Source organism: Apaloderma vittatum, unplaced genomic scaffold (genome assembly GCF_000703405.1).
Source record: "Apaloderma vittatum isolate BGI_N311 unplaced genomic scaffold, ASM70340v1 scaffold5763, whole genome shotgun sequence".
NCBI classification, from domain to species: Eukaryota; Metazoa; Chordata; class Aves; order Trogoniformes; family Trogonidae; genus Apaloderma; species Apaloderma vittatum.
This window is the reverse complement of record NW_009706287.1, coordinates 6,229-30,800: the sequence shown is the minus strand read 5'-3', so window position 1 is coordinate 30,800 and position 24,572 is coordinate 6,229. Positions and strand designations below refer to the sequence as shown.

Genomic DNA, 24,572 nt, shown 5'->3' with positions numbered 1-24,572 from the left:
GGCCAGTGTGGCGGTCCCTGACCGGCAACAGAGCAAATCGAGCTGCCCTTTCATGCAAAGGCTCTCAGGAATTAATTGTGTTGGGGAGAGCTCCATTAACTAGCTGAAAGGCCTTCTGGAATGGGGTCAGTCTCCTGACAGAGAGTGAGGCGTTGAAGCTGCAGACTCAAGATGGTATCGAGAGGAGCGGGTATTCTGCAGGAGCTGCTGCCTCAGGAGAGACCAGGTCTTTCTTTCTTCCCTTTACTTATTGGCAGAAGCCAGACTAAGCCACTGTCCGGGCTCGGAGGGCCGGTTGTGCTTGTTGCATATAAATCTCACAGGATTATTTCAGACTTCTTCCCTACATGCTGGCTGGTTTGTCGACATCTTTCTTACTTTACTTATTTTATCATATATCGCCTTATATTGCCACATTTTAACCCTGTCCTTTAGCTACTGCTGTGTTGAACTCCATCACGTGTCTGCATTGATGCAGAATTGGTTTTATTACGTTGCGCCCTGCTCTCTGTTCAAATTGAGTCATCAGGTGACGTTCACCGGGAATCCGTGTAATGCTTGTTTTCAGTGTAATCCAATCTCGGAATTTGTCTGAAGTCAATTTTGGGCTTTGTGACGTTGAAGAACATTACAACGTAGTATTGCGAGCATGCTGAAGCCTTCCAGCGCGCACCAAAAAGCACGCTAGAATGCATGTGGGCAACAAACTTGGTTTAGCTTTGGTCGGAGAAGTCCCAGCCAACCCGAAGAAGAACTATTTGTGCAGAAGGTGCTGATTAAGTTATTCTAATACCTGTTAACGTAAAATATGTAAAAAATGTGGTGAAAACTCATGTTTTTCCATAATTTGATCACAGTGAAGCTATGGGTATTTCACATTTTCTGCCAGTAGATAATCATTTATATTGGAGAAGGCAAAGCTTCTCGTTTCCTTGAGGTACTTCGTCTTCTCAGTTCCCAGTTCCACATAACGTGAAGCCATACTAACATCGCAGTGAATAATACAACAGACACATCTCTGATGAATTTTCTAAAATGCATCTTTTTTTAAAGTTGTTTTTGCTCACCCACTGTATTTTGGTATTCAACCTGTTTAACAGGTTGACTGAGTTAGTGCTGATGCTTTACCCTACTTACTAGAAAGCATTCTTCAGCTAAATAGCAGCAGCGAAGACATTTCACACGCTGTTCATCTGCATGAGCTATTAACTCAGTTATTCTAGCGTCAACATGAAGTTTATATTTATTTTAGTTACTTATTTGTTACTTCTTGTAATCATATTTGTATGTTTTTAAATGAAATGTGTATTATTGTTATTTCAGTCCTCCTGTGCCTGTGTGTGTGCTGCAGGAACAATGTAGGCGCAAACACATTAATTCAGTAAATGGAAAGAGGAGAGGATATCCTGCACGTTGCTGCTGAGGCAAGGAAGGTCTTTCAGTTTTTCTGGGGCTTTGATCTTTAACTGACCAAGTTGAATATTATATTTGGTATTCTAAGCTCTAAAAAGAGCTAGTTTGAGGACTTACTTTAATAGGGCATTTTTGGGGGAATTATCAGTAGGAGCCCTATTTTTCTAAGAGAAAAATTAGGTTTTTTGCAGCTAGTCAGAGGCTTTGGGCTTTTTTCTCACTGGAACATGTCTAGTTGGTATTTGCTGGGTCACCTCTGTAGTCTCTGCAAAGCTTTCCTGTGATTTGCCTTCATCAGCTAGTGTGTGGATGATATTTGTGCAAAAGAATTGATCTCTAATTAAACATCATTTTCCTCTTTGTCATTTTCCCTTGGCTTAGAGGGGCTTTCTGATTTATCTAATGACCCTCAAGTTATGTCTGAGACCTGGCGTGCTAGGCAAAATGTAACTTGTTGAAAGAATTTTTCTATTTCTTGATTAACTCGATTCAGCTGGCCAGGAGCTTGTACTTAGTGGCAGATTTTGCTAGGGTTTTTTTTGGTGAACAGAGCTTAACTGGTGTTCCCTCCTCTACTCTCTGTCCCTTTTCTCTTTCAGTTGCACTGAATTTACGTAACACTGTGAACATTTCCTTTCATCAGAAATTGTTGCAAATATGGGTCCGCGGCGGAAAAATGTGAAACCGTGCTCAGTGAACAGGGAAGGCTCTGAGTCTGCCAAAGCTGATGAGCCAAAAGATTATATGAACCAACTCTCTCATGAAGTGCTTTGCCACATCTTTAGGTGAGTAGCTTAACTGAAGTCAATTTATTGTTTATTGTTATATTACTTTCTGGGGGTTTTCTGTTTTTTTTCCCAGTCTTATCTGCATTGGTGCTTGTGTCACATCATATTCAGAAGGTATAGATGTACCATGAACGAACTGGTGGATAAAAACTGGATAAAAAGGAGTGATAGATGGTTTTTTTTCAGTCCCATAATTCATAGAATTATAGAATCATAAAATGGCCTAGGCTGGAAGGGACTTTAGAGATCATTTAATCCAACCTCCCTGTCACAGGCAGGGACACCTAATTCATTTGAATACTTTGAAAATTAATGTTTGTGAATGTCATGGATGGTAGAATGAAGAAGAAATTAAAAAGTGATTCAATTATGTTCACTAGTGTGTGGTAACAACTGAAAAAATATTCATTTTGGTGCAAAAATGTGTCCCGGGTAGTACGTAGCTGAGGTGTGTGTTTTGAAATTGTTGCATCTGCTTCATGGTGTGCGGAAGGGAATTCCCTATAGCACAGTCCTTCTCCATGTCTGTTATATTCAAAACATAATGCCTTACCAACAAGTTCTTTAAAAACAGTAGCTCTCCAAAGTGTTTGCAAATTGAGTGTATTGTATCGACTAGAAAATGTAGGTACCTTTAATTGTACCATGTAGAAACGGTTGTGGCAAAGGATTTGGCCAGTTGTATTCGTTAGAGAACTAAAGAATCTCTCCATTTTAATATTATATTTGTACTTTAAACATCTTGTATTTGGCATCAAAAATTGGCGAGTTGCTCTGCTTAATAACATTTCACCCTTTATTAGTATATCGTCTGAAAATTCCATTTGAATGAGTGTTACTAGGTTAGAAATATATGAATTTCCATAGTCACCCTGGGGATGTTCATTAGTTTGGAGAAAGTTGAGAAGTATCCACCTTTGATAAACCAGAGGGGTGTTTTTTCCTCTCCCAAAGGTACCTTCCCTTGCAGGATATCATGTGCATGGAGTGCCTGTCCCGGAAGCTGAAGGAAGCGGTCACACTGTACCTGCGCGTGGTGAAGGTTGTGGATCTGTGTGCCGGCCGGTGGTGGGAGTACATGCCCACGGGTGAGTAAGGCCCTCGCACAGGATCAGGCTTTAAGGTGACACTGTGAAAAACTCGCTGTGCTGTCCCAGTATTTGTACTGACATATGCACGGTGAATATTCAGAAGTAGTAGAAGGAGTTAGATGTTTAATTCTTTTTGATTTTTTGTGAGATTTGGGTGGCTTCCTTGAGGAAGGTTTGGAAATTTTGTCTGTGTGTATGTATATATATGTCAGATATTACTGTAGCAGAAAATGGGCTTCTCTGGTAGCAATCTGTAAATACAATCTGTGTTTGTCTGATTGTTGTAAGAGAGTTAATCCAAGGGTTAATCCAAGAAGAGGCTGTTTGCATGCAGACAGGAAAAAATACAGTGGAATGAGAGAGCAACTCATCTGCCAGCACTTAACAATGTAAGAATAAATAAGTTTTGATGTCATACCTCAAGCAATCTTCAGATCAATAGATAAATTTGGCAACCTAGGTCAAGCCTGTGAGTATTAGGATTTCTGTTGGATTTAAATTACACTGCTTGGATTTTTTGGGAGAGAGAGAGCAAATGACTGAATTCTAAAAGTGAGAGGATCTGCAAAGTTAGATTTATTAGGGCTGATGTCAGATAGATGGTTAGACCTAACCTCAGATAGATGTAAATACAGGTAACTTACTAGTTTTAAATCCCTTTTCTGTCTTGCTGTATGTTAGAAGAAAATAAACCTTTACTTTAGGAAACTGTCCTATTTCTTTGAGAATTGTGAGCTGCAGTGCATAGAGATGAACCGCATGTAACTGCTCTGGCTGGGCATTCTGAGTCGTGTAGCTGATGACTGGAATTCCAGGAAAGATAGAGACATAAAGCCTGACAGTCTGCACAGTGCTTCAGCTGAGAAGGGAAGAAGTGTAGTTAACTCTGTAGCTGTGAGACTCTGCTGAAGGAAACCCAGAGCAAGGCTGCAAAATTGAGTGTGAATAGAATGAGCTGAATGTCCCTGAGGTTCTTTGTATCCCAGTGCTGAGGCACCTTTGTTTGAAGGGGATGAGACTCACCAAACCACAGAAGAGTACGTAGGTCATGATTTCTGCAATCTGGAAGTAGAAGATAAGCTGAGTACATCTTTTGACACTGTAGAATTTATACTACCATATAAAGTGAGCAGCGTATTTGGCTTTCCCTTTACATCTAGGTGTCTGCTGTCACACAAATACCAAATCTGTTGTTGTCATCTTAGGTTTCACCGATTCCAGTTTTCTAACGCTGCTGAGGAAGATGCCAGACATTGAACAACTTTATGGTCTTCATCCCAGGTACCTTGAAAGACGCAGAGTCCGTGGCCATGAAGCTTTCAGCATTCCGGGAGTTTTAGAGGCTTTGCAGGCCTGTCCAAATCTTCTGGTGAGTGTTTAGACTCGAGAGAGGACCTCTTTCAGCAGCTGAGGCGGTGCGTGTTAACAGAGCAGAAGGGATGGGGCAGGGACTCGTGGCTCGCAGAGCTTTGTGTTCAGACCTGGACTTTGTATTCAGGTCTGGCTGTGCAGAGCAGTAGTAATTGTGACCCTATTTGCCAATGAGTTCTATTTTTAGTTGCACCAGTGAGAATCACAGGTGCTTATAAGTCAAGAAATGAATTAAAACTCTGATCCCTCTGCTTTTAAGTTTGCTACCAGTTAAAAGTGAGATAACACACTGCACTATGTGTAGTGTGTTACTGAGAAGTTTACACGGTTAAGAGGATGTTGTTGAACTGGTGTTAGAGCATTTGCTTTGCTTTCTTTTATACAGGGTGTTGAGACCTCTCATTTAGAGCTGGTGGAAGCTATTTGGACATACATGCCCCAAGTTCACATTTTAGGGAAGTTCCGTAATCGTAATGGTGCTTTTCCAATTCCTCCCGAGAACAAGCTGAAAATTCCTATAGGAGCTAAAATTCAGACTTTGCACTTAGTAGGTGAGTGTGGTAATGGTGAAGTAGTAGGCTTCAACACAGGTGAATTTAAAGGCTTTGAAACTCTGCAAGATTGTAATCCTTTATTTAAGAGAGAGAATTCGGCATGTGGCATTTCTGAATTCTTTGCTATATATATGATAGGAGATCCAAAGGGCAAATTCTAAACTGTGTTGAAGAAATTCTGTTTAAAATGTTTACAGCTTATCTCACATGCCACGTAGCAAAGAAAATACTTCCTTTTTAATGCCAGAATGTCAATCCAAGGCAATTTTTCCTAGTTTAAACCTTGTTTAAAAACGTTTCTTTTGTTTATGTATTATTAGGGGTGAATGTCCCTGAGATTCCTTGTATCCCAATGCTGAGGCACCTTTATCTGAAGTGGGTGAGACTCACCAAACCACAGCCTTTTAAAGATTTCCTTTGTATCAGCTTACGTGCTTTTGTCATGAGGAACTGTGCTGGTAAGAGGGATTCACATATCAAAGGGATGTTTTAGCCTGTAGGAAACCTAATTCTGTTAAAGCTGCATAGGCACCAACTGTAAATGGAAATCTTAGAATACAAGATTCTGGAAACAGGCATCATTTTCTTCACAGTGTAGGATTGAAATGTATCCCTCTCCTGTGCGTTATTTGTTACTACTTAGTTCAGCCGATTTTCTGATCGCGGTGGCTATATGTGGGCATTTTTTGATTCTTTAACCTGCATTTTTTAATTCTTTAATGGGATACTTCCGATGTTGTAAAGTGAATGACTATCTTTGTGTGTATTGATTTGTTCTATGCAGGACCCACAAATTCTTTGAAGTATGTTCCCCTAGTGACGGGCCTTGCTTCTGCTCGAAATCTGGAGCATTTAGAACTGGTTCGTGTTCCATTTCTTGGAGGACTTATCCAGCATGTGGTAGAAGATAGCTGGAGATCAGGTATGAAACTTCTTATCCTTCATGGTTAAAACGAACAAATATTAGCAAATACTGGAGGCATGTGGTGCTTAGCTTTTTTGCCTGTAGCATATCCTTTCCTGATCATTATTTCTAAAGGTATCAAGTTTTGAACTTTGTGGTGCTAAATATAGTTCTGTATTGAGTATTGTTCTTTTAACTGCAATTAACTCTTGACTGATAAGCTGACCTTCCCGTTGCATTTGTTGGTGAGTAACAACTAGCCAGGATTGGGTGTGTGTTACTGGCTTCCTGGAAAAGGTGTTTCGTTAATTCATTCGTTAAGACACTGGTGGTGGAAATGTATAGGGCTTAAGGTTGTGATCTGTGCCTGAAGTGAAAGAATGTTTTTTGTTTGTCAGGTGGTTTTAGGAATTTGCACACTATAGTTTTGGGAGCTTGCAAGAATGCACTTGAAGTGGATCTTGGCTACCTCATCATAACTGCTGCACGAAGGTACGGACCTTTTGATTGTTCTCTTCCCCTTTCTCGTTTTTCAAATAAGTGTCTTAGTAACAACATTTAAGAAGATGGGGAAGCAGAACAACCTTCCAAAAATTTAAAGAATAAACATTTAAACTTTACGTAACAAGAATATTCCGTGGTTAAAATAACTGGAGTTGTGTCTGTTTCTGAATGACTTTGCGCCATAGGCCTTCTCAGATCTGTATCTGCAAAGCCTGTCGCTTTTAGTCTCACAACTGCATTGCACTGTAACGGTGCAACAGATACCCTCTTAATCGTAGAACTGAGAGAGGAAATTTCCGTTTTGTTACGAGAGGGCATCTGGAGTGGTTTCTATAGCAATTGTGTTTCGGCCTGCCATCTAATAGGAACAACTCTTCATTTCCTTCAGGTTGCATGAAGTGCGGATCCAGCCTTCCTTGACCAAAGATGGTGTTTTTTCTGCTTTGAAGATGGCTGAACTAGAATTTCCACAGTTTGAAACTCTTCATCTAGGATATGTAGATGAATTTTTACTACAGTGTATGACATTTTTTTGTATACATAAATTATTTGACAAATACAAGGATTAAATAAGTTGAATATTTTCAGGAATTTTCTACAAGTGGTTAAAAAGATTGTCAGGATAACTCATGTTGAGGCTGCCGATTTCATACAGCCACATATGGTTTTCTTCGCTCCCTGAAACTTACTGAAATTGAGAAAGTCTCGGCCTGACTGAACTGAAGTAATAACCTTATCTATTTGGCAAAATTGAACTGAAAACAGGAGTTAGAAAATCATACTGTATATGGCAAGTTTCTGAAATTCTGGATTTGCTACTGTCTTTTTCGTAGGTAAAATGACGAATGGAGATTTGGTGAAGTACGGCTTGGCTGATGTGGTTGAAAATCCAGGAATTATTACAGATATTGGTATGAAAGCTGTAAATGAAGTTTTTTCTTGCATCAAATATCTGGTCATTTACAACTGCCCACATCTACATAACCCAAATAATTGGATCACAGGTATTGCACACCTTTGAAATTTTAGAGATATTATATGAATTGCTGTGATATTAAAACAACTTTTCCTCTCGTAGTGCTGCTTGTTCTGTCTCTTAGTAAGTACAGTAGATGATGCTCAGTTTGGAACCATAATGACGCTGGTAGCAAATCAGAATGGGTATACGGAAGATGCCTGCTCTCAGTCCTAAGAAGGATTTAAGGAAAATAAGTGAGATAGGAATCCTTCAGGAAATGCATCTCTTCTCTTTCACAGATCATTCAAGGTGGACCCGACTGGTTGACCTCACTCTGGTGCGATGCCATGCGATAAAGCTAGATTCTTTTAGTCAGTTCATTGAGTTATTGCCAAGCTTAGAATTTATTTCTTTGGACCAGATGTTCCGTGAACCTCCTAAGGTCAGTCTTTTAGGGAACGGTTTTGATTTTTGAGGTCTGTCTGCTGTGCATTCTTTTAAAAGCTGTAATTAATTGAATAGGTTGATAAATAAATGACTTGGGTTTGCAGTTGCTGTTATCATAATATGTTTAGGGAGAATGATGCTTCTGAGAGCGGTGGCAAATCTTGTATGGATACGTGACCAGTGAATAAGACTTACATTAGTTCTGTTTCTGTGGAGGTCTCTGCTGCTATTTGATTTTTTTCACACTTAAGCATCTGTTCATAATGTTAAGGGGGTTTGTGATTTTTATATTCGGTGAAAGGGCAGTGCTGTTCCCCTGCTGGAGTGCTTTCAGAGCTTGGGAATGTTATTTCTTCGTGTTGTCCCCTCTCCCACACTGTAACGCAGATCTTTGTAACAGCTGTTGGAACAAATGAAAACCGCCTACGTAAAAAACTGCTTTCTTTGATCATTAATTCTGTCTGGAGGCTACTGTGTTCTGGGAAGACTACATAATCTGCTGTTTGTATTGATGTAATATGATCTCATAGCAAATGAAATACAATTTAATAAAGCAAGATTATATGCTTAGTGGCGTTCCCTCTCGTTAGTGGTTTAAGTGTAAATTTTCTGGGTAGTCAGACTTTAGATGGACCTCTGCAGTGTGTAGCATAAGGAAGTATTAGGGACAGTTTCCCTTTCCTTCATGTGCATTTTGGTTTTTTTATCCAGGATACTCCTGAGAGGACACTTTTTCTGTTGGCTCTAGGATGTGTTTGTTGAGCTAATGTGTCCCATGTTTTCAAATCTTAATGGCTGCTCTTTGTTTTCAGGGTTGTGCTCGTGTGGGCCTAAGTGCAGGCACAGGAATTGGTGTCTCATCTGCCCTAGTCAGCAATCAGAACTCTAACAATGACAACGACAACAACAATAACCATCAGAATAACAATAATCCAAACATCCACCACAACAATCACCAGCACCCAAATGACCAGAATGAGGAGAATGAGCTGCGGCAAGATGGTCAACCTGAAGAGCAGCAGATTGCAGCTGAGGGTAATCTCTGACCTTTGAGAACCTCCGTTGGGAGCGATTTTATTTGCATTGCTGCTTACATAGGGTCTTGGAGAAGATACATTGAAAGCTTGTTGCTCTTTCATTTCCTGGTGTGTAACTTAAGCCTTTTCTGAGGACTGCCTGCACATCTCCAATACCTGTGTGATAAAAACTGTGTGTTGTATCTAATAGCTGTTACAGACATTTTCTGATTCAGCGATACGTGTCAGTAGGTATGTTAGCAATGTGGAGTTTCCGTGTAGAGTGTTCAATGTAGAGTTTCAGGGCAATATTCGTGTGTGGAAGTGTGAACTGTTTTCTAGGCTTCCATGGTCCAAGCTGGAAGTATATCACAGTGTCAGCTGGTGTATTTTTAAACTTTCCCAGCAAGGGCAGAAATCATTGGAAGGAGCGAATAGGTAAATCCTGGTTATGCTGCTCACTGCAGTAGAACATGACTTTCTAGGGGAAGTGGAAAACGTGGGAGAAGTAAACCCTGAAAGTTAGGCTGTGGCCTTGGCTAAAGACGTGTAGAACAAATCTGTGGGAGACTTCGTGCAGCCTAGAGGCTCACTGAAGGAGCCAAGGCAGATAATTACGTATTTCTTGATGATTCTCTGACTCTCTGGATGCTGGGTGAACTCCTCCTATACCCTGTTCCTTCTGTTTCCTCTTCTTGATGTCATCTTAATCTTTTCAGCCCTGAACGAGATGGAGGAGGTGGCACAGGAAGAGGGGATGGCTGCTGGGCAGGGCCAGAATGAGCTCCCGGCTCACAGCCAGGCTGTTGTTACTATGGAGATCGACGAAGAGCAAGCAGGTAACTCCAGTTCTGGAAAGAAATTACTTTTTGGTATCCCGTTCTTGAGGGGCTCAATTTTTCAATATAAGTTTGGTTTTGAACGGTTTTCTTTGGCTGGGTTTTCTGGTGTGTTTGGAATAATGATGCTAGCACAGCTTACTGCTGTGAGGAAATTCTTCTGTTTTAAAGTCTTTTTTTATGGTCCCCAGTTTTCTTTTGCATATGGAGTAAAATACCTTGATCATAAAGCCTTGGTTTTGTGCCCAATGTAATAAAAGACTCGGAAGTCCCGAGTGAGCTTGTCATGTTCCTGTGTTGGGGTAAATGGCCTTACTTCTTTCACTGCAGCATGTGGATTCTTCTTTGTTGTTTTTTTTTCTCCCCAAAGCCAGAACAACTTGTTCCAGTGTTACTTTAATTTGTATTAGTGACATCACTAGTGACACACATTAGTGACATAAGGCAATCTTGATTTCTTTTATAGCCACTATTTGCTGGACAACATAATTTTCTACTAAATATGCCAACAACATGAAGTAACATACACGTATGCTGGATCTGTTCACTTTTTCAAGATAACTCCTGAAAAGGTTATTTAACTTCATGTTCATTTCTTACGTTATTCACAGGCAGATATGTCATCCTGATTGGCTCATGCCCTTGGGTATTTGCCAAGAGAGGAAACTAACAGAGCACGTTTATCCTGAAGCTTGATAATTCATGCTTCTCCTTCCCACTTCTAGTGGTGGGATTTAGAAGGATAATTGCAGATATTCTAACCAACATTTCTGTCTTTGTGGTGGAGATTTCAAGGACTGCTTATAACCCGTAGTTGTGCAGTTACTTGTACTGTTGTGAAAGAATCTTTAAGCTGTTCTGAAGCAGAGAAGCATTACAGAAAACCCGTGTTTTGTCTTATATTGTGACACTCTTCCCCTTCCAAACTAGAATGCTTTAGTGCTGGAATGGTTTGCTTTTCTCCTATTTGCATTTTAATGAGGGAGCCACGAGTAGCTAAATTGAGTTAAATTAATCTCTTGTCATTTTTTCAAGCAGTTCTAAAAGTTCTTCAGCCTTTTAATCCGTGCTTGGCTTATTTTTACACGAACTGTTGGGCATTCTTCTACTGTTTTCAGGACCGAGTGGCATTCAGCCTGTTGTAAAAGCAGCGCCTATTACTGTCCATGATTCAGACAGTGAGGATGAGGAAGAAAACATGGGGACTTCAAGAGCCTGCATCTCTAACAGCATTGCGCAGAATTACTCAGACGGGGAAGAGAAAAGCAAGGATACAGTGGAAACTAGAGAGCCTTCAGGTGTGGAACAGATGGATTTCTGGGCACTGTTCTTTATTCTTAAGCTTCATCCTTTCCACCTTGTTCAGTTTGATTTCTAGCTTTGTAACAGGCGTGTTTGTTTGCCCTCTCCTCTTCACGTTACAAATGTGGAGTGAAGGTGTCTGAGCTCCAGTTACGTAGTCAGTGCACAGAAGCACAGAAGCAGCAGTGCTGCGGAAACCTACAGCTCTTCTTGGATTTCCGAGTGCGCAAAATTTATCATTTCTGTGGAGCCAGATTTGCCGCTGTGTTGTCTGTATGATTCACCTGTCAAAGCATTGCTGCTGAAACAAAATGTGGCAGATGCCTGAGGCTTGTAGTTGTCTTTTGGTTCGTGGGTGTCCTGTGGGACTGTGTTGAAGGGGACACTTTAAGATCCACTTCACTTTGATGGGAGCTTTGGAGGTTAGTGAGATTTCTCAGAGTGATGTTCAGTACTGCTTTCTTCCCATCCGAACGACGCTGTTAGAGTGTGTGTATATTTATACATATATTAGTAGTGAATATATATTACTATGACTCATTCAGGGTCAGAAGCCTAGATCTTCGTGGTAGTAGAACTATAGAGAGATGTGGAAAAGGACATCCCCTGTCTTGAGTTTACAGCTTGAAGCTTCACATCTGTGACACTAAGGCCAAGTCTAGGGTCTGATGCCGCATGATGTATGGCTTTTCCAGCAACAGAGATGATGTGCAGTCTCCTGTAGTTTGTATTCCAAGTGGAGTAGTTTCATAGCTACACAAGAAAGGAGGAAGTCAAAATCAAATCCTGATCTAGAAGTAATTAACTGATACCTACGGTATGAAACCTTAACGAATATTTAGCTAAGCAATTAACATAAAAATTCTGCATTGTGAAGAACTGAGAACCGTACTGGTCTAGCACTGGTTTAATTTCTGCAAAGCCTAGGACGTTTCAAAGCTGTAATGGATCAAGTGTCTTCTTATTGTAAATGAGCAGACTCCCTACATGTTTCGACAAGGCTGATGGTTTCCATTTGGAAGTCTGTAGAGTGCTGAGCTTACGGTATAGTTGTCAGTTCTGGTTTGAAGGACGAAATAACCAGTGTTTGGAGACAATCTGCCTAAACTTTTGTAGTGTCAATAATGTTTTTAGGGCTTGATTTAGTGTAATTAGATGGGAGGATTAAGATAGTAGACGTTAAGTTTCAGTTGTGATTTGTATGCTACTTGGTATGGGTTCTTACTGATCTCTAAACTGAGACTATTGCTGCCTACTGATGCTGCTTTCCATACCCACAAGGGGGAGCTAAGGATTGCTGTTGAAAGCATCAACTTTAGTCCTATCTACCCTATTTAATTCCTCAGACTTCTTCCTCGTATTTAAGAAAACAGAATCCTGTTATCAATGTGTTTTTCATATTTTTGTGCTTTGTTTTTTTTTTTTAACCAGTTAGCTGCTTTGTGAAAATATCAGCCTTTCTGGAAAATATGTATCTAATTTACTAACAAATGCACCAAGCACACCACTACAAAAATAGCTGTAAGGCATTGCAGAAATTTAGCACCTGCTTGAAATATTATGAATTCCCACAATGCGAATAGCAGCATGGTCTTGACAGGATTTGTAGTGTCTAGGCTACCTTCTCTTTTAAGTAGTCTGTAGCAGAGTAGCACTCGGCATTTGTTTAAACTGTGTGTCAAGGTTGTCTCATCGTTCTCTCTTGCTGAACTCCTACAGTGAGCGGGAAAGGCAAGACACCGCTGCGGAAGAGATGTAATTCCAGCCAAGTGGGCCAGCCAAAGCAGTTCCATACTGAGGAAAGCAGCTGTGAAAAGGGCTGTCAAGTAACAAGTGAGCAGATTAAAGCGGACATGAAAGCAGCAAGTGACATGCCTGAAAGGAACAAAAGCAGGGATTCTTACCCAGGTTGCAGCAATGCTGCGGGTTCTACGGGAACACCCGGCTCCTGCAGTGCTGTTTCCCCCAGCCCTGACTGCGCGCAGGCGGCTAATAGCCTCTCCACGGGCACCAGTCCAGCAGCTGGAGACGAATCCAGGCAGTGTGTCTGCTCGCCTTGTAAAAGTGAAGGTTCCGACGAGAGAGAGACTGAGGAGAGCTCTGTTTGCTCCAGGTGTTCCTGCTGCAAGCCCCAGGACGCACGACAGAGGACTAGTGGGTGTTGCGACGGCGAGTGCCCGTCCACAAGTGGAGCCTGCAGGAATGGGCCAAACAGCGCCGGGACAGACTTTGCACTTAGGACTCTGCCAAACTGTGGGCCTCCGGGAGAGATGAGTAGCGAGAGGACTAGTGGGAGTGCCTGCGGGCCTGCCCGGGAGGAGGAGAGCACGGGCTCACAGCGAAGGAGCTGTGAGATGGAGTACGAAGAAGAGTACCCTCGCCGACCAGTAACAAGAGCTAGGAGCAAGCTGTCCCATGTCCCTCTGGTGTCGGAGTCAGGTACGACCTGTGTGCATATATTCATTTCTGTTTCAGTACTGAACAGCCACAACAGCCACAGATAACACTGAAGCTAAATGTGAATTTTGCTGGTTAATAATGTAAAACCAAGTGGTCAGTCAGAGGGTCAGAATATTGATGGAAAAGAAGTGGCTTCACTGTCATAGCTAGGTAAAATAACAAATCTCTCTGAAAGAGTGCCAGTGACTTTTTTTCCTCCAAGCAAGTATTCTATTTATGTGTTATCCATACAAACTGAATGGTGTTTGATTTACTCATTTGAAAAGCAAATGCAACTTCTTTTGACAGCTACTCTATTCCTGTGAAGGCATTGAAACGTAAGATTGTCTCCCCTATTAAAATTCTCCCTTAAGTTAGCAAGAAGGCAGGAGTTACTAACTTGATACTTTATCAGCCAGTAAAGAGAGCTATAATTATAATTGACCCAAGCTTGTGCCCCTGCATATTGAATTCTGCTTCCAAGTGTATAAGGTGTAATGGTTGAACTTGGAGGTTGTCATTCTATTACATAGTTTCATCCTTCACGTCTTGTAAAATGAGCAAAACAGTAAAATAAAAACTAAATCCTTGAAGGGCTGGAATGAAGCCAGAAGTGTTGGGAGAAAAGAACAGATGTGAGAGAACTTGCTGTGTCTTCCAAATATATTTGATTTCCAAAATAAATCATCTTAGGTCTGGCATAATGTACTTCATAGTCACCTCAAATATCCAGGATTCTCTGCTGAGATTATATGGTGAGTAAAATGAAACATGTTAGTTACAGAACTGTCTGCTGGAGGTAGAAAAGTTTGATGGTGAATTTGTATCTCTGTTAACATGGAATGGTTCAAATGCGGTAGGTCCTTGCGTCTTTCCAGTTTATCTGAATGTTTGCAAGTGTTAGCGAAAGCTAAATTGCCTAGGATATAGTTCTGTAGCTGAATGCCTTTCAGACTAAAGAAATGATCTTGCTGTTAAATCTAAAATGGCTGTTTTCTACCTTGCTCCATTATGACTAGTAATTAGTCTACAAATATCAAAATAAAATGTTTTCCCTAGATCCTCATCCATTACCGAAACATGAAGTGAAGTCAATCAGATCTAAGTATTAGAGTATCTTTCTGAAAGTATCTCTGTTTTCGTGTTTCACTTGTTAGTCAGGAAAAGGATCTGTTCTGCTCCCGGAGAAAAACGTCTCGCTATTTCTTGTACCTGGCCCACACAAGTCAGAACTGTTTTCCCAGTTCCACGCAGTTACATGGATGTCTTTATGCACTTATTTTCCTCTTTGAAGCATCAGATGCTACCTGATCTTGAGGCAGAATGAGACTCAATGTGTCTTTTTTATCTTTCAAATGGGTGTTTAATGCATAACACTGTGAGGCTGCTCTTGCCTGGCTGCTGCAGAGCTTTGCTTTACTACGACAGGGTATACAACCTACTAGAATATAGCCTGGAACTGCCGTGTTACTGAGTTGGAAATGTTTTCCATAAATAGTCTAAAACGGTGCCTTGAGTGCGGCTTCTTTCTATTATAGCATAATTAGCATAAATGACGTTGTGGTTTTCAACTTCTGTGTTTGGTAGTGGAAGGTTTTGGGGCTTTTTCCTGTTAAATTATTTACGCAAACAGTGGAACAAGTGAAGTGTTTTACAGACAGTGAAATTTTAAAAGCATTATCAGCACAGACTAGCCAGCCAAAGGACAACTCAAGTGTGTAACACTGATTTTTATTCTGGTACAAACGTAAGCCATGGTTTTTCTTGTAATACTTTTTTTTAAAAAACTTGTTTTAGTTTGCCTTTGTAGTGAAGCAAGATTTTCACATTTTAAAATGCTGGTTATGTTAAACCTTCCGTAAAGATTTCTTGGCCTTGGGCTGTGCCTTGAACAACTCAATATGAAATTGGCAAGTCTTTCCTCTAAGGCAGACAGGAAGTAATTCACTGTCTGTAGATCCTCTAGGAACTGTCAGAAAATTCCCTGGGACCGATGGGTGCCACCACCGAGTACCTGCTGCTACATCTGCCAGCCTGTGGATCCCCTAAAGCAGTAGCCTGGCTCCTGGAGCTCGTAGGCCCACGGAATATCACATACCCCCACGTGTAGGGGTGGAATTTGACGATGTTAAACAGACAAAGAGATAATTTTAAATGTTAAGGGTAGTGTAGCATGGAGTAGTTCATATGTAGGCTCTAATAGGTTGCGCTTCTATCTTGTCTGTGAATATTTGTGAACGTGCCGTATGTTTTAGCAAATAAAAGTAAAAGGAAACTTTATTTTAGTAAAACAATAATTTCTCCTTTTGATCTGTTAATCACAGAAACTTAATTCTAGGACTTTTTCCTCCCTTGCTGTAAGAAGTAAGGGTGGGCATCTATCATTTCTTTTCAAAGCCTCATATTTTAAATCAGGCAGGAATTTGGTGTCGCTGGCACATGGAATGGAGCAACAAGCAACTGGGGAGCATCAGAGTGTTTTATACCTGGGCATCCTTTGCAGTATTAGGAAAAACTTAGTGACAGTTACAAAGAGCAGACTTTCAAGTAGTTCGGGATAATTTCTACTATTTAAAACATTAAAGCTATTTCTGTTCTTGTATTTATCAACAATGTTCTGTTTGCTGCAGAGAACCAAGTGTAACCTAACAATTCATCTTCTGTTCTTTATCTGGCTCATCTTTCTGTGATGTTGAACTTGTAGGTTCAGCATTCCTGTGTTTTCACAGGAATCTAAACAGCCCACCCCCGTGCCCAAATTATGAATGATTCTGAGCAACAAACCTGAAAGTGGTTTTGTGCAAGGAAAAGCGATATAGTTGTGTTCAAGCCAGACAGGTATTTTGATCTGCTTCTGTAAGAAATGTGTGTGCTTACTGGATGTTTTCAGCTAGGGAATGCCTCTGCTGTTAGCCTGAAATGTAAACAGAGGAAAGATTTGTCTGATTTTCTGCTTCCAGAGGTGGCTAAGCCAAAGCCACGGCAAACCACAAAGCGGAAAAGGACAGCTGACAAGTCGACAAGTACGAGTGACCCAGTTATTGAAGACGATCATGTTCAAGTAAGGTCTTTTCCTTCACTTGCTCTGGGTTTATCAGCTGCGGATGCTCATGGGCAATGACGTACTGATACAGGCTTGTCTGCGGTGGAGAGCCACAGCAGTTGTAACTGGTGCTGCTGCTCTTTTTCGAGCTGAACCATGTACCGGAAAGTTCTCTGCCAGGTACAGGGATGCTCTGGCTGGCGTGAGAAGAGCAAAACAGAAGCTAAAGCTAAACTTGAAGTTCGTCAGATGCTCGTGGCTATAGTGCTGCATGAAATCCTGCCTTCCCGCAGTGCCCTTGACGTGCAGGGAAAGAAGTTATTCTCTGGCACTCGTTTTTGAAATGACAGCATCTGCTACTGCTGCTAAGAGAACCATGGGATATGTAACTGCGACTGGGCGTAGCAACTCGGCTGTTACTTTGCAGACAGGAAGTACCATGAGTTAATTCTCCTCCTGTGAAGTTCAGTTATGGGAGGAGAAATGGTGAGGTCTGGCTTTGCTGTACCGGGGCTGTTCACCCGAGGCTCACAGCATAGCTGAGCGCGAGATCACTCCAGGGAGTGGCTCTGAACATCTCACCTAAGCTTCTCGGCCGAGTGCTGCTGTGGAGAAACCTGCCTGTGTTCGTTCCCCCCGTCGGTCCAGTGAAGAGCTCAGCCTCACTGATTTCAGATGGCTTTTGTGACTGTATCCCATAATATTTTTCAGGTTACGAGGATGCATTACAGTTTTTTGTGATTAGCGTAAAATTTGGTTTGGGGTATGGGATTTTTCTTGTTAAAATATGCCATTTTGAAAGAACAGCATTGTGAGCTTTTCAATTTGTTCAGCTATCTGTGGTTACAAGAGACAGCTTAAATCGCTGGAACAGAAAGAACCCATTGCAGACTGGTTTGGGTTTTTTTCCCTTTACACATGTTTACTTTGTTTTAATAGAACTCTGTATTCTTCTTCATATAACTGGTCAGCTACATCCTTGGACTGCTAAATTTTGCTAGAATTTTTAGTGACAAAACTTCGAAAAATTTAGATTAAAACCCCGAAAGATCCCTTCTTCTTACATTCTCTTGGTGTTCATGCTATTAGAAATGATTTCTGCTTGAGCTTGATGCGCACTTTGGTTTTTTTGTACTTAGAGTGGACGTAGAGGATTAAATAAGTTACTTGTATAATTTTCAGCTCTCAATGTGAGGTTTTTTTCTGCAATAGTGCTGGTAAAATACATTGGTATGAGAAGTTCAAGCCCTGATTCTCTGCCGTACTTTCTTCTGGTGTTTAAACAAGTGTTACCAGCAGAAACGCCACTTTTGTCATCATCGTTGAAAAATAGAAATTGAATAGTAGATAATTTGAATTTCCTGACATGATAGTTAGCTTTTCTGATAAACTTGTACTTTCTGATATAACTCCTTTTTTAATCTTGTGACGTTGTTCTTTTGCATTTTGTGATGTTCAGATCAGTATGAAGTCTTTTTTTCTCATTGCCATCAGTGCCCTAGTCATCTAAAATATCTGTTGTGAACAGAAGCTGTATTATATTGATTAGTATCCGGTTAATATTCTTATGTATCTGGCAGCATCTTTTAAAATACAGTTTATTTAAATTTTTTCTTATTTTTACCCTGCTTAAGATTATTTCTTTTTTGGAAAATTTTCACTAGGTACTGACTTTGAAATCCAAAAACCTCGTTGGAATCACCTTGACCAATTGCGGAATAACAGATTTGGTACTGAAAGACTGTCCCAAAATGATGTTCATACATGGTATGTAGTTACCTCCTCATCTGGCATTATTAGAAATTTCTGAAATAAAGGCAATCCACTACCTATTTCGTATTCTTCAGCTGCTTTGCCACGTCAGACTGATGCTTAGCACACAAAATAGTACTCCTTTTCAATTTGAATGCCTCTTTCCGTATGAGTTGTTAACGAGTTTAATAAAGATCAATATCTGGAAATCAACAGATGAAATTATAGGCCAGGTAGGAAGATGAGATGTTTATTGAAGAGTGATAATACAGTAATTGGAAGTCGATGAAATGAGTTTCATAGTACCTTGTTTTGTGTCTCATTTCTTCCTGCTTCCATAGATTGTTTAGCTGACGTAATGATACTTTCCTCCGTGGCATAATAAAAATCCATTTTAAACTGTGGCACTTAGGCTGCATTGTATTCACCTGCCAGCGTATGTACCCAGTCTTGCATTGAAGCATTGGGTCGTTTATTGTTTTCTGCAGCATCTACACTAACTAACACTTTTTCATCTGAAAAAATTCTTCACTTAGCAGAGAATGAAGAAATTATTTCTTTATTCCAGAATACTTCTCAGAACATACATTAATTTTGAACTAAATTATGATTGCTTGAGCAGCATTACCAGAAAGGAGATACACAACGTAAAATACAGCTATCTTCAAAACACTCTGTATTCGATCTGGTGTCTGCTGCTGTCCATTTGTGGAAGTGAATGGAATTGTATTTCTTTTCTCCTTTCTCCATAAAATGAATAAAGCTTTTCTCACAAAGGTGGGGTTTGGGGATTTTGTTACGGTGGTGTAGGGCTGTAGGTTGGACTTGATGATCTTACAGTCCTTCCCAATCTTGATGTTTCTATGATTCTGTGATTTTGAAGTCAGTGGTTTTCATCTGTGACAGTCCGCAGACCGTTTGAGGGGTCTTTGTGAAAGGAAAGAGAAAGAGAAAAAGGTTATTGTTAGATTAAATTTGACATGGTCTTTTAAAAGGACCTTCTTGCAAATTCAGAAATTAACAGTTTGACCACAATGGTGAAGAGATGAACAGCTAGTCTCTTTCTTCGATATGCTGATGTTGCCAGCTGTCCAAACTACTTCAGTAATTCTCTGTTAGTTATATTACTTGTTTGCCTCCTTTTGAAACAGCTTTGAAGTCTTGTGCCAGGAGACTCCTAAGATATTTTCAGTATTATATTTCTTTCATGAATTTGTTTGCCTCCTTACAGCTACGAGGTGCCGTGTATTGAAACACTTAAAAGTAGAAAATGCACCAGTTGTCAATCGGTTTGACTATGCCCAGTGCAAGAAGTTAAACATGGATCAGATTCTGGATCAGATTCTCAGGATGCCACCGGAAAGAAACCGGATCATTTATCTTCGCCCAATGCAGCAGGTGTGCAAGCGATGCTCATTTAATCACGAAGAGATCTGAGGTTGTGTCTGCATTCTTTCACCACTCTTGGCTTCATGTGTTTTTCTATTAATGCAAGAAATGTAAATGTTACAATAACAAAAATCTTGACAAACTTGTTCATTAAAACTTTAGCCCATTGAGACTCTTGTTGCAGAATCGGGAACGTGGAGGATACAACGCATTGCATTAGAAGATGCTATAAAAAGTTATGGTGCGCTGAATTAATTCCAAACTGAGTAACTGAAAGTAACTGTAAGAATGCAGATGCTACCAAGTCAGCTTGTCGTTAGGTGTAAGCAGAGACATGGCATAGGTATCTGAAATCTTTAACCCACGTCCCGTGGTGTAGTAAGAGCAGCCGGTGTGTGGAATGCTGCTTTGCTGAGAGCTGCAGCCGCTGATGATGCTCACGCAAGGCAGCCGTGGTACAGGGAGCCACCTTTTCCTCGCCCACGTTATGTGTGGGAGATGTAAGCACTGACACTTAGTGAATTGTGGAGGTCATTTGGCAAGAAGGAGTTTCACTGAAGGTCCAGAATGTCATCCTTTGTTTTTTTGTTGGTTTTTTTTTACTTAATCACTCTAAGCAGAGCATATTCTGTATTATACTGTGGTGCTGCTTCTCTCAAGCGAAGTAATGTGTTTTCTGGCTCAGTTTGACCAATGAGGGAAGGCTGATTTGATACAAAAGCTAGCTTTTCTTTGGAATCAGATCTCTTGCTTTAGCTCTTTAGACAGCAGGAAGATAAAGTAAGATATTAGGATAAAAAATGTGAAAAAAACCACCTCAACCAGAAAACAACCGCTCTCCCTAAGCCAGAGACAAATTCTCAGAAAGTGAATGTGATTTAGACCATTATGTAATTTTATGAAAGCTTGCTTACCTACTGGAGTTGCAAAATGCATAAGACAACAGGCATTTCCCATCCACTTCCACTGATCAAGAAGATTCATTGGCAAAGCTGCACTAGGAAAGTTTTACTCCACTTAATCATGTATTTGATGATGTTTGCTGTTAAAATTTCTTTGCGCTGCATGGGTACCCCCAGAATTTGGGGGATTTGGTAGACATCTCCTCTTGACTCTAAAGTCACATCTCTTGGTTTCTCTTGCTTATAAGTATCTGTTGGCTGCCTTTTACAGGTTGACACGTTGACTCTTGAGCAAAAAATATTCAGTGGCCCATATCCGTATCACATTTGCATAATTCACGAATTCAGCAACCCACCTAATGTCCGCAATAAGGTGCGCATTCGAAGCTGGATGGACACGATAGCAAATATCAACCAGTGAGTACTTGCCCTTCAGTAACTTCCCAGGAAAGCTCTTTGATCCTGATCCAGCTACTTACAGCTTCCATCAAGCTGTAGGCTTGCTGTGCATATGTTAGCCAAATGTAAAGAAAAAAAGATTTTGTTAACTAGAGAAGGTTGAAATCTAGATGGTGCAATGTCGAACTTCCATGTCAAGATGTATCTAATACAAAATGTAGATGAAATAAACTCAACTATGTGGAAAATACTGTAGAATTCTCCAGTTCTGTTCCATCCAGCAGTAAAGCAGTTGAACATTGAGAGTAGGCAGGATGGCTGAGGAGAGCATCTTTGAGTCTGAAAACAAGTGTCTTTTCATAAAAAAAGAGACTGATTTTAGTCTGGGAAATAATGTTAATTTCTGGGGAAGATGATGTGCAGTCAATATGAGCTCCTTACTGAGGATCAAAAATTCCCGGCAGCAGGGAACTCTATGCAGTGGCTCTCCTACAGCTGTTCTAAACCAGCCGTTCTGTGGTCTTGTTTTTTTCAGTGAAACAACTAAGAACACAAATCTACTTTTGAAGTTTTATGTAGTTGCTCTCTTTACAGAGAGCAAGCTGTGCTTAAAGGGTAGCTTAACTGGTTTCTCGTGTCAGCTTCCTGTGTTCTGTGATTGCTCTCTGCAGTGAAGGAATTGCCTACTGGGTTTGTGTGAGGGATTCAGGTGCATTAAACGAAAGGTTGTGTAATAGGATTTCCCATTTGGTTTTTCTCCCTCCTGCCTTCGCATTTCCTATCACTATTGGCTGTAATCTTTTCCTTCTCTCTAGAGAGCTCATTAAATATGAGTTCTTCCCTGAAGCTACACGAACTGATGAAGACCTGAAGAAGTACACCAGGTATCCTTGGGGACGAGATATTTACACTCTAGAAGGTGAGCGCTTATAGAGAGACGAAAGCTGACGATCAGTCTCTCACTAAGATACATAACTTTGCATCACGTTACAAGAGACACGGATATTAATTCTTGTGAGGAAGGTGGAGGACCTTCAGCACAGCGCAGTGGGGGAATTGAAGCGAGGAGGTGCTTTTCCTGCGTTCAAGTGACTGATCTGTGTGTCATCAGTGAAGTCAACTTGGTGAAGAGTGCTGTTGCTGCAGGAGTGACGTTGTCCTCTTGGTCTCCTCACTTTCTCTGTCATCTAGGCATCGTGGATGGCGCCCCTTACTCAATGATTACTGACTTCCCGTGGTTGCGATCACTGAGGACAGCAGAGCCAAACAGCTATGCTAGATACGACTTCGAGGATGATGAGAGAAGTGAGTAATCTTTTTTGATGTGTTCAAAAAACTTGTTGCTTGGTCCCAAGCTGGCAATGCATTCATCTTCAGTTTTCTAGTTCTTAGGCTGGTTTTGGTAGACTGTATCTAACTACTTCTAGCTGTTTTGGGAGCTGGATGAGGGGAGGGTCCATCAGAGGAGAGGGCCATAGAACTACAACAGTGTAAGTGAGCTAACACTGACAAAATCAGAGAGCCAATCTGGTGTTTAGCCTAAAAATGAGTTTGTCACATCTGGAAGAATGAGCACATTTAAAACACAGACAAAACTTACATTGTGATGTGTAGTCCCAGCAGCTCAGGTTCTGCAGAGCTTGCTGGCGTTCCCGCTGAAAGCTCAGCTGGCCTGCTGTCTCTGGCTTTGCTTTATGAAAGGTTGTTAAGGTAGGCTAAAGAGAATCCAGCAAAGGGAGAGAGAGTCACAGAAACGTGGGAGAAAAGAAGAAAGAACAGGACTTTAAAACTCCAGAACAGAGATGATGCGAGTTAGAGTTCAGGATAGATGGGCCTCTTTCTGTTTAAGAGCTTGTCTTATACCATACTTCAGTGGGCAGCTCCCAGGGCTCAATTTAAAAACTTTGCTTAGTAGCAGGAAAAAATAGTGGTCTACTACTACTTAATTAGGAAAACCTTGGAATCTCCTTCATTGGAGTTATTTTTAATCGACATAATTTTGGATATTCTTAGCTAGCTCCATTTTGAGGGGATGAAGCTCAAGAGGATGAGGAAGAAATCTTGTTTGGCTCTAGCTTTCTCTGTTCTTTAATTTTTATTTAATTTTGTTTGAAACTGTTTCATAGACTTAATGCTTGTAGTTCAGGATGTAGTCTGAATTACAAACAAATAGGTATGTATTTGACAGCAAAGAGTGGTTAGATTCAACATGAAGTTAAAGCCCTAGAAAATAAAGGCTGGTTTATCCTTAGTTGCTCTTATTTGTAAAACATTTAAGTGATCGTTGAAATGGATAACCCGAGAGCGTGTCATAAAAGTCTCCGGGGGAAGGCTTTGTTATTGCGCTGGGATTCCCCTAACCCGCAGACATACAGATTTTGTGTGTTAAGTGAGTGTTGGAGCTATCAAAATGTTTGAATGTGGGGAAGGCAGAATACTTTTTCTGCTTGAATAATATTCCTCAAGCATAGTTGCTCAATGGAAGGTTTTTCCGTTTGCTTTGTTTTCCAAGACAGCCTCGTTGAATGCGAAAAAGAGTTTTGTGAATTTCTTTCCGGCAAAGATTCTAGTATTTGTTGCTATGTGCCTTCCGCAGCTACCATTTACGCGCCCCGGAGGAAGGGACAGCTGTCTGCAGACATCTGTATGGAAACCATAGGAGAAGAGATCTCTGAACTGCGCCAGATGAAAAAAGGTGTATTCCAGCGTGTGGTGGCTATCTTCATCCATTACTGTGATATCAACGGGGAACCAGTAGAGGATGATTACATTTGAATGGATACTCCCCTGACCTGTCATCTCTTCCTGAATTCTGATTGGCACTGCTGGCCGAGAAAGCAGGTGGATTCTTTCCGAATGCAAAGCTTTTCCTTGAAACGCATACTTTGCAGTCGCTCTCACACAGTTTGGAAAACAGTATGTAGTAAATGTATAATGAAAAGTAAAAATTGTATAGTAAGATTTGTACATAGAGGAAATGGAAGAAAAGCTTCCTAATACTGAGACTGTATTTCATATGTTTATACAATTTAATTTAAATTCCATTTTAATGAAGGTCAGTAATTAGGAACAGGAAAGATTATTTGAATTTCTCAGCCCGTACAAGTCATTGCAATTTTTTTTCTCACAAAAAAAATCCCATTTGCTATGTTCAAAAGAGTCATCGGAATCTCTTTTAATCTGTGCCTTTTTCTTGAGCATTTAAGAGTCCAGTCTGAGTAAACCTGTTGAGCACAGTCTTTGTGTCTTGTGTGCATTTTTCCAGGGGAGAGAATTCTACAGCTGGTGCAACGAAGGCTGAAAGCAGAAAAAAAGTAGCAAAGCTGGTGATCTGTGGTTGTTTCTGGAGTTGATTAAAAACTTTTTTGGAGCAGGAAAAAACCCACGTTTAGCACCTTGGAATTTGTACCATTAGATTTCATGTTTACCGTGTATGAAAAACAAGTTGCTAATTGTTGGTT

General features: G+C 40.7%; 1 protein-coding gene across 2 annotated transcripts; it reads left to right on the top strand.

Moving 5' to 3' along the window:
• Positions 1-2,059: 2,059 nt before the first annotated feature.
• Positions 2,060-24,343, top strand: FBXO38 (F-box protein 38). Of its 2 annotated transcripts, XM_009865717.1 has the most exons (21): positions 2,060-2,198; positions 3,156-3,289; positions 4,498-4,661; positions 5,049-5,214; positions 5,538-5,675; positions 6,002-6,139; positions 6,520-6,613; positions 7,014-7,144; positions 7,459-7,629; positions 7,883-8,025; positions 8,843-9,065; positions 9,766-9,885; positions 11,004-11,183; positions 12,907-13,401; positions 16,587-16,687; positions 18,334-18,436; positions 19,653-19,819; positions 20,984-21,129; positions 21,927-22,030; positions 22,303-22,416; positions 23,708-24,343. In XM_009865717.1, exons 1-21 carry the CDS (start codon positions 2,071-2,073, stop codon positions 23,884-23,886), a joined length of 3,339 nt encoding a protein of 1,112 aa, XP_009864019.1. In that variant the 5' UTR covers positions 2,060-2,070; the 3' UTR covers positions 23,887-24,343. The 2 variants fall into 2 exon arrangements, with proteins under 2 accessions (XP_009864019.1, XP_009864020.1); XM_009865718.1 differs by lacking the exon at positions 12,907-13,401.
• Positions 24,344-24,572: the final 229 nt, after the last annotated feature.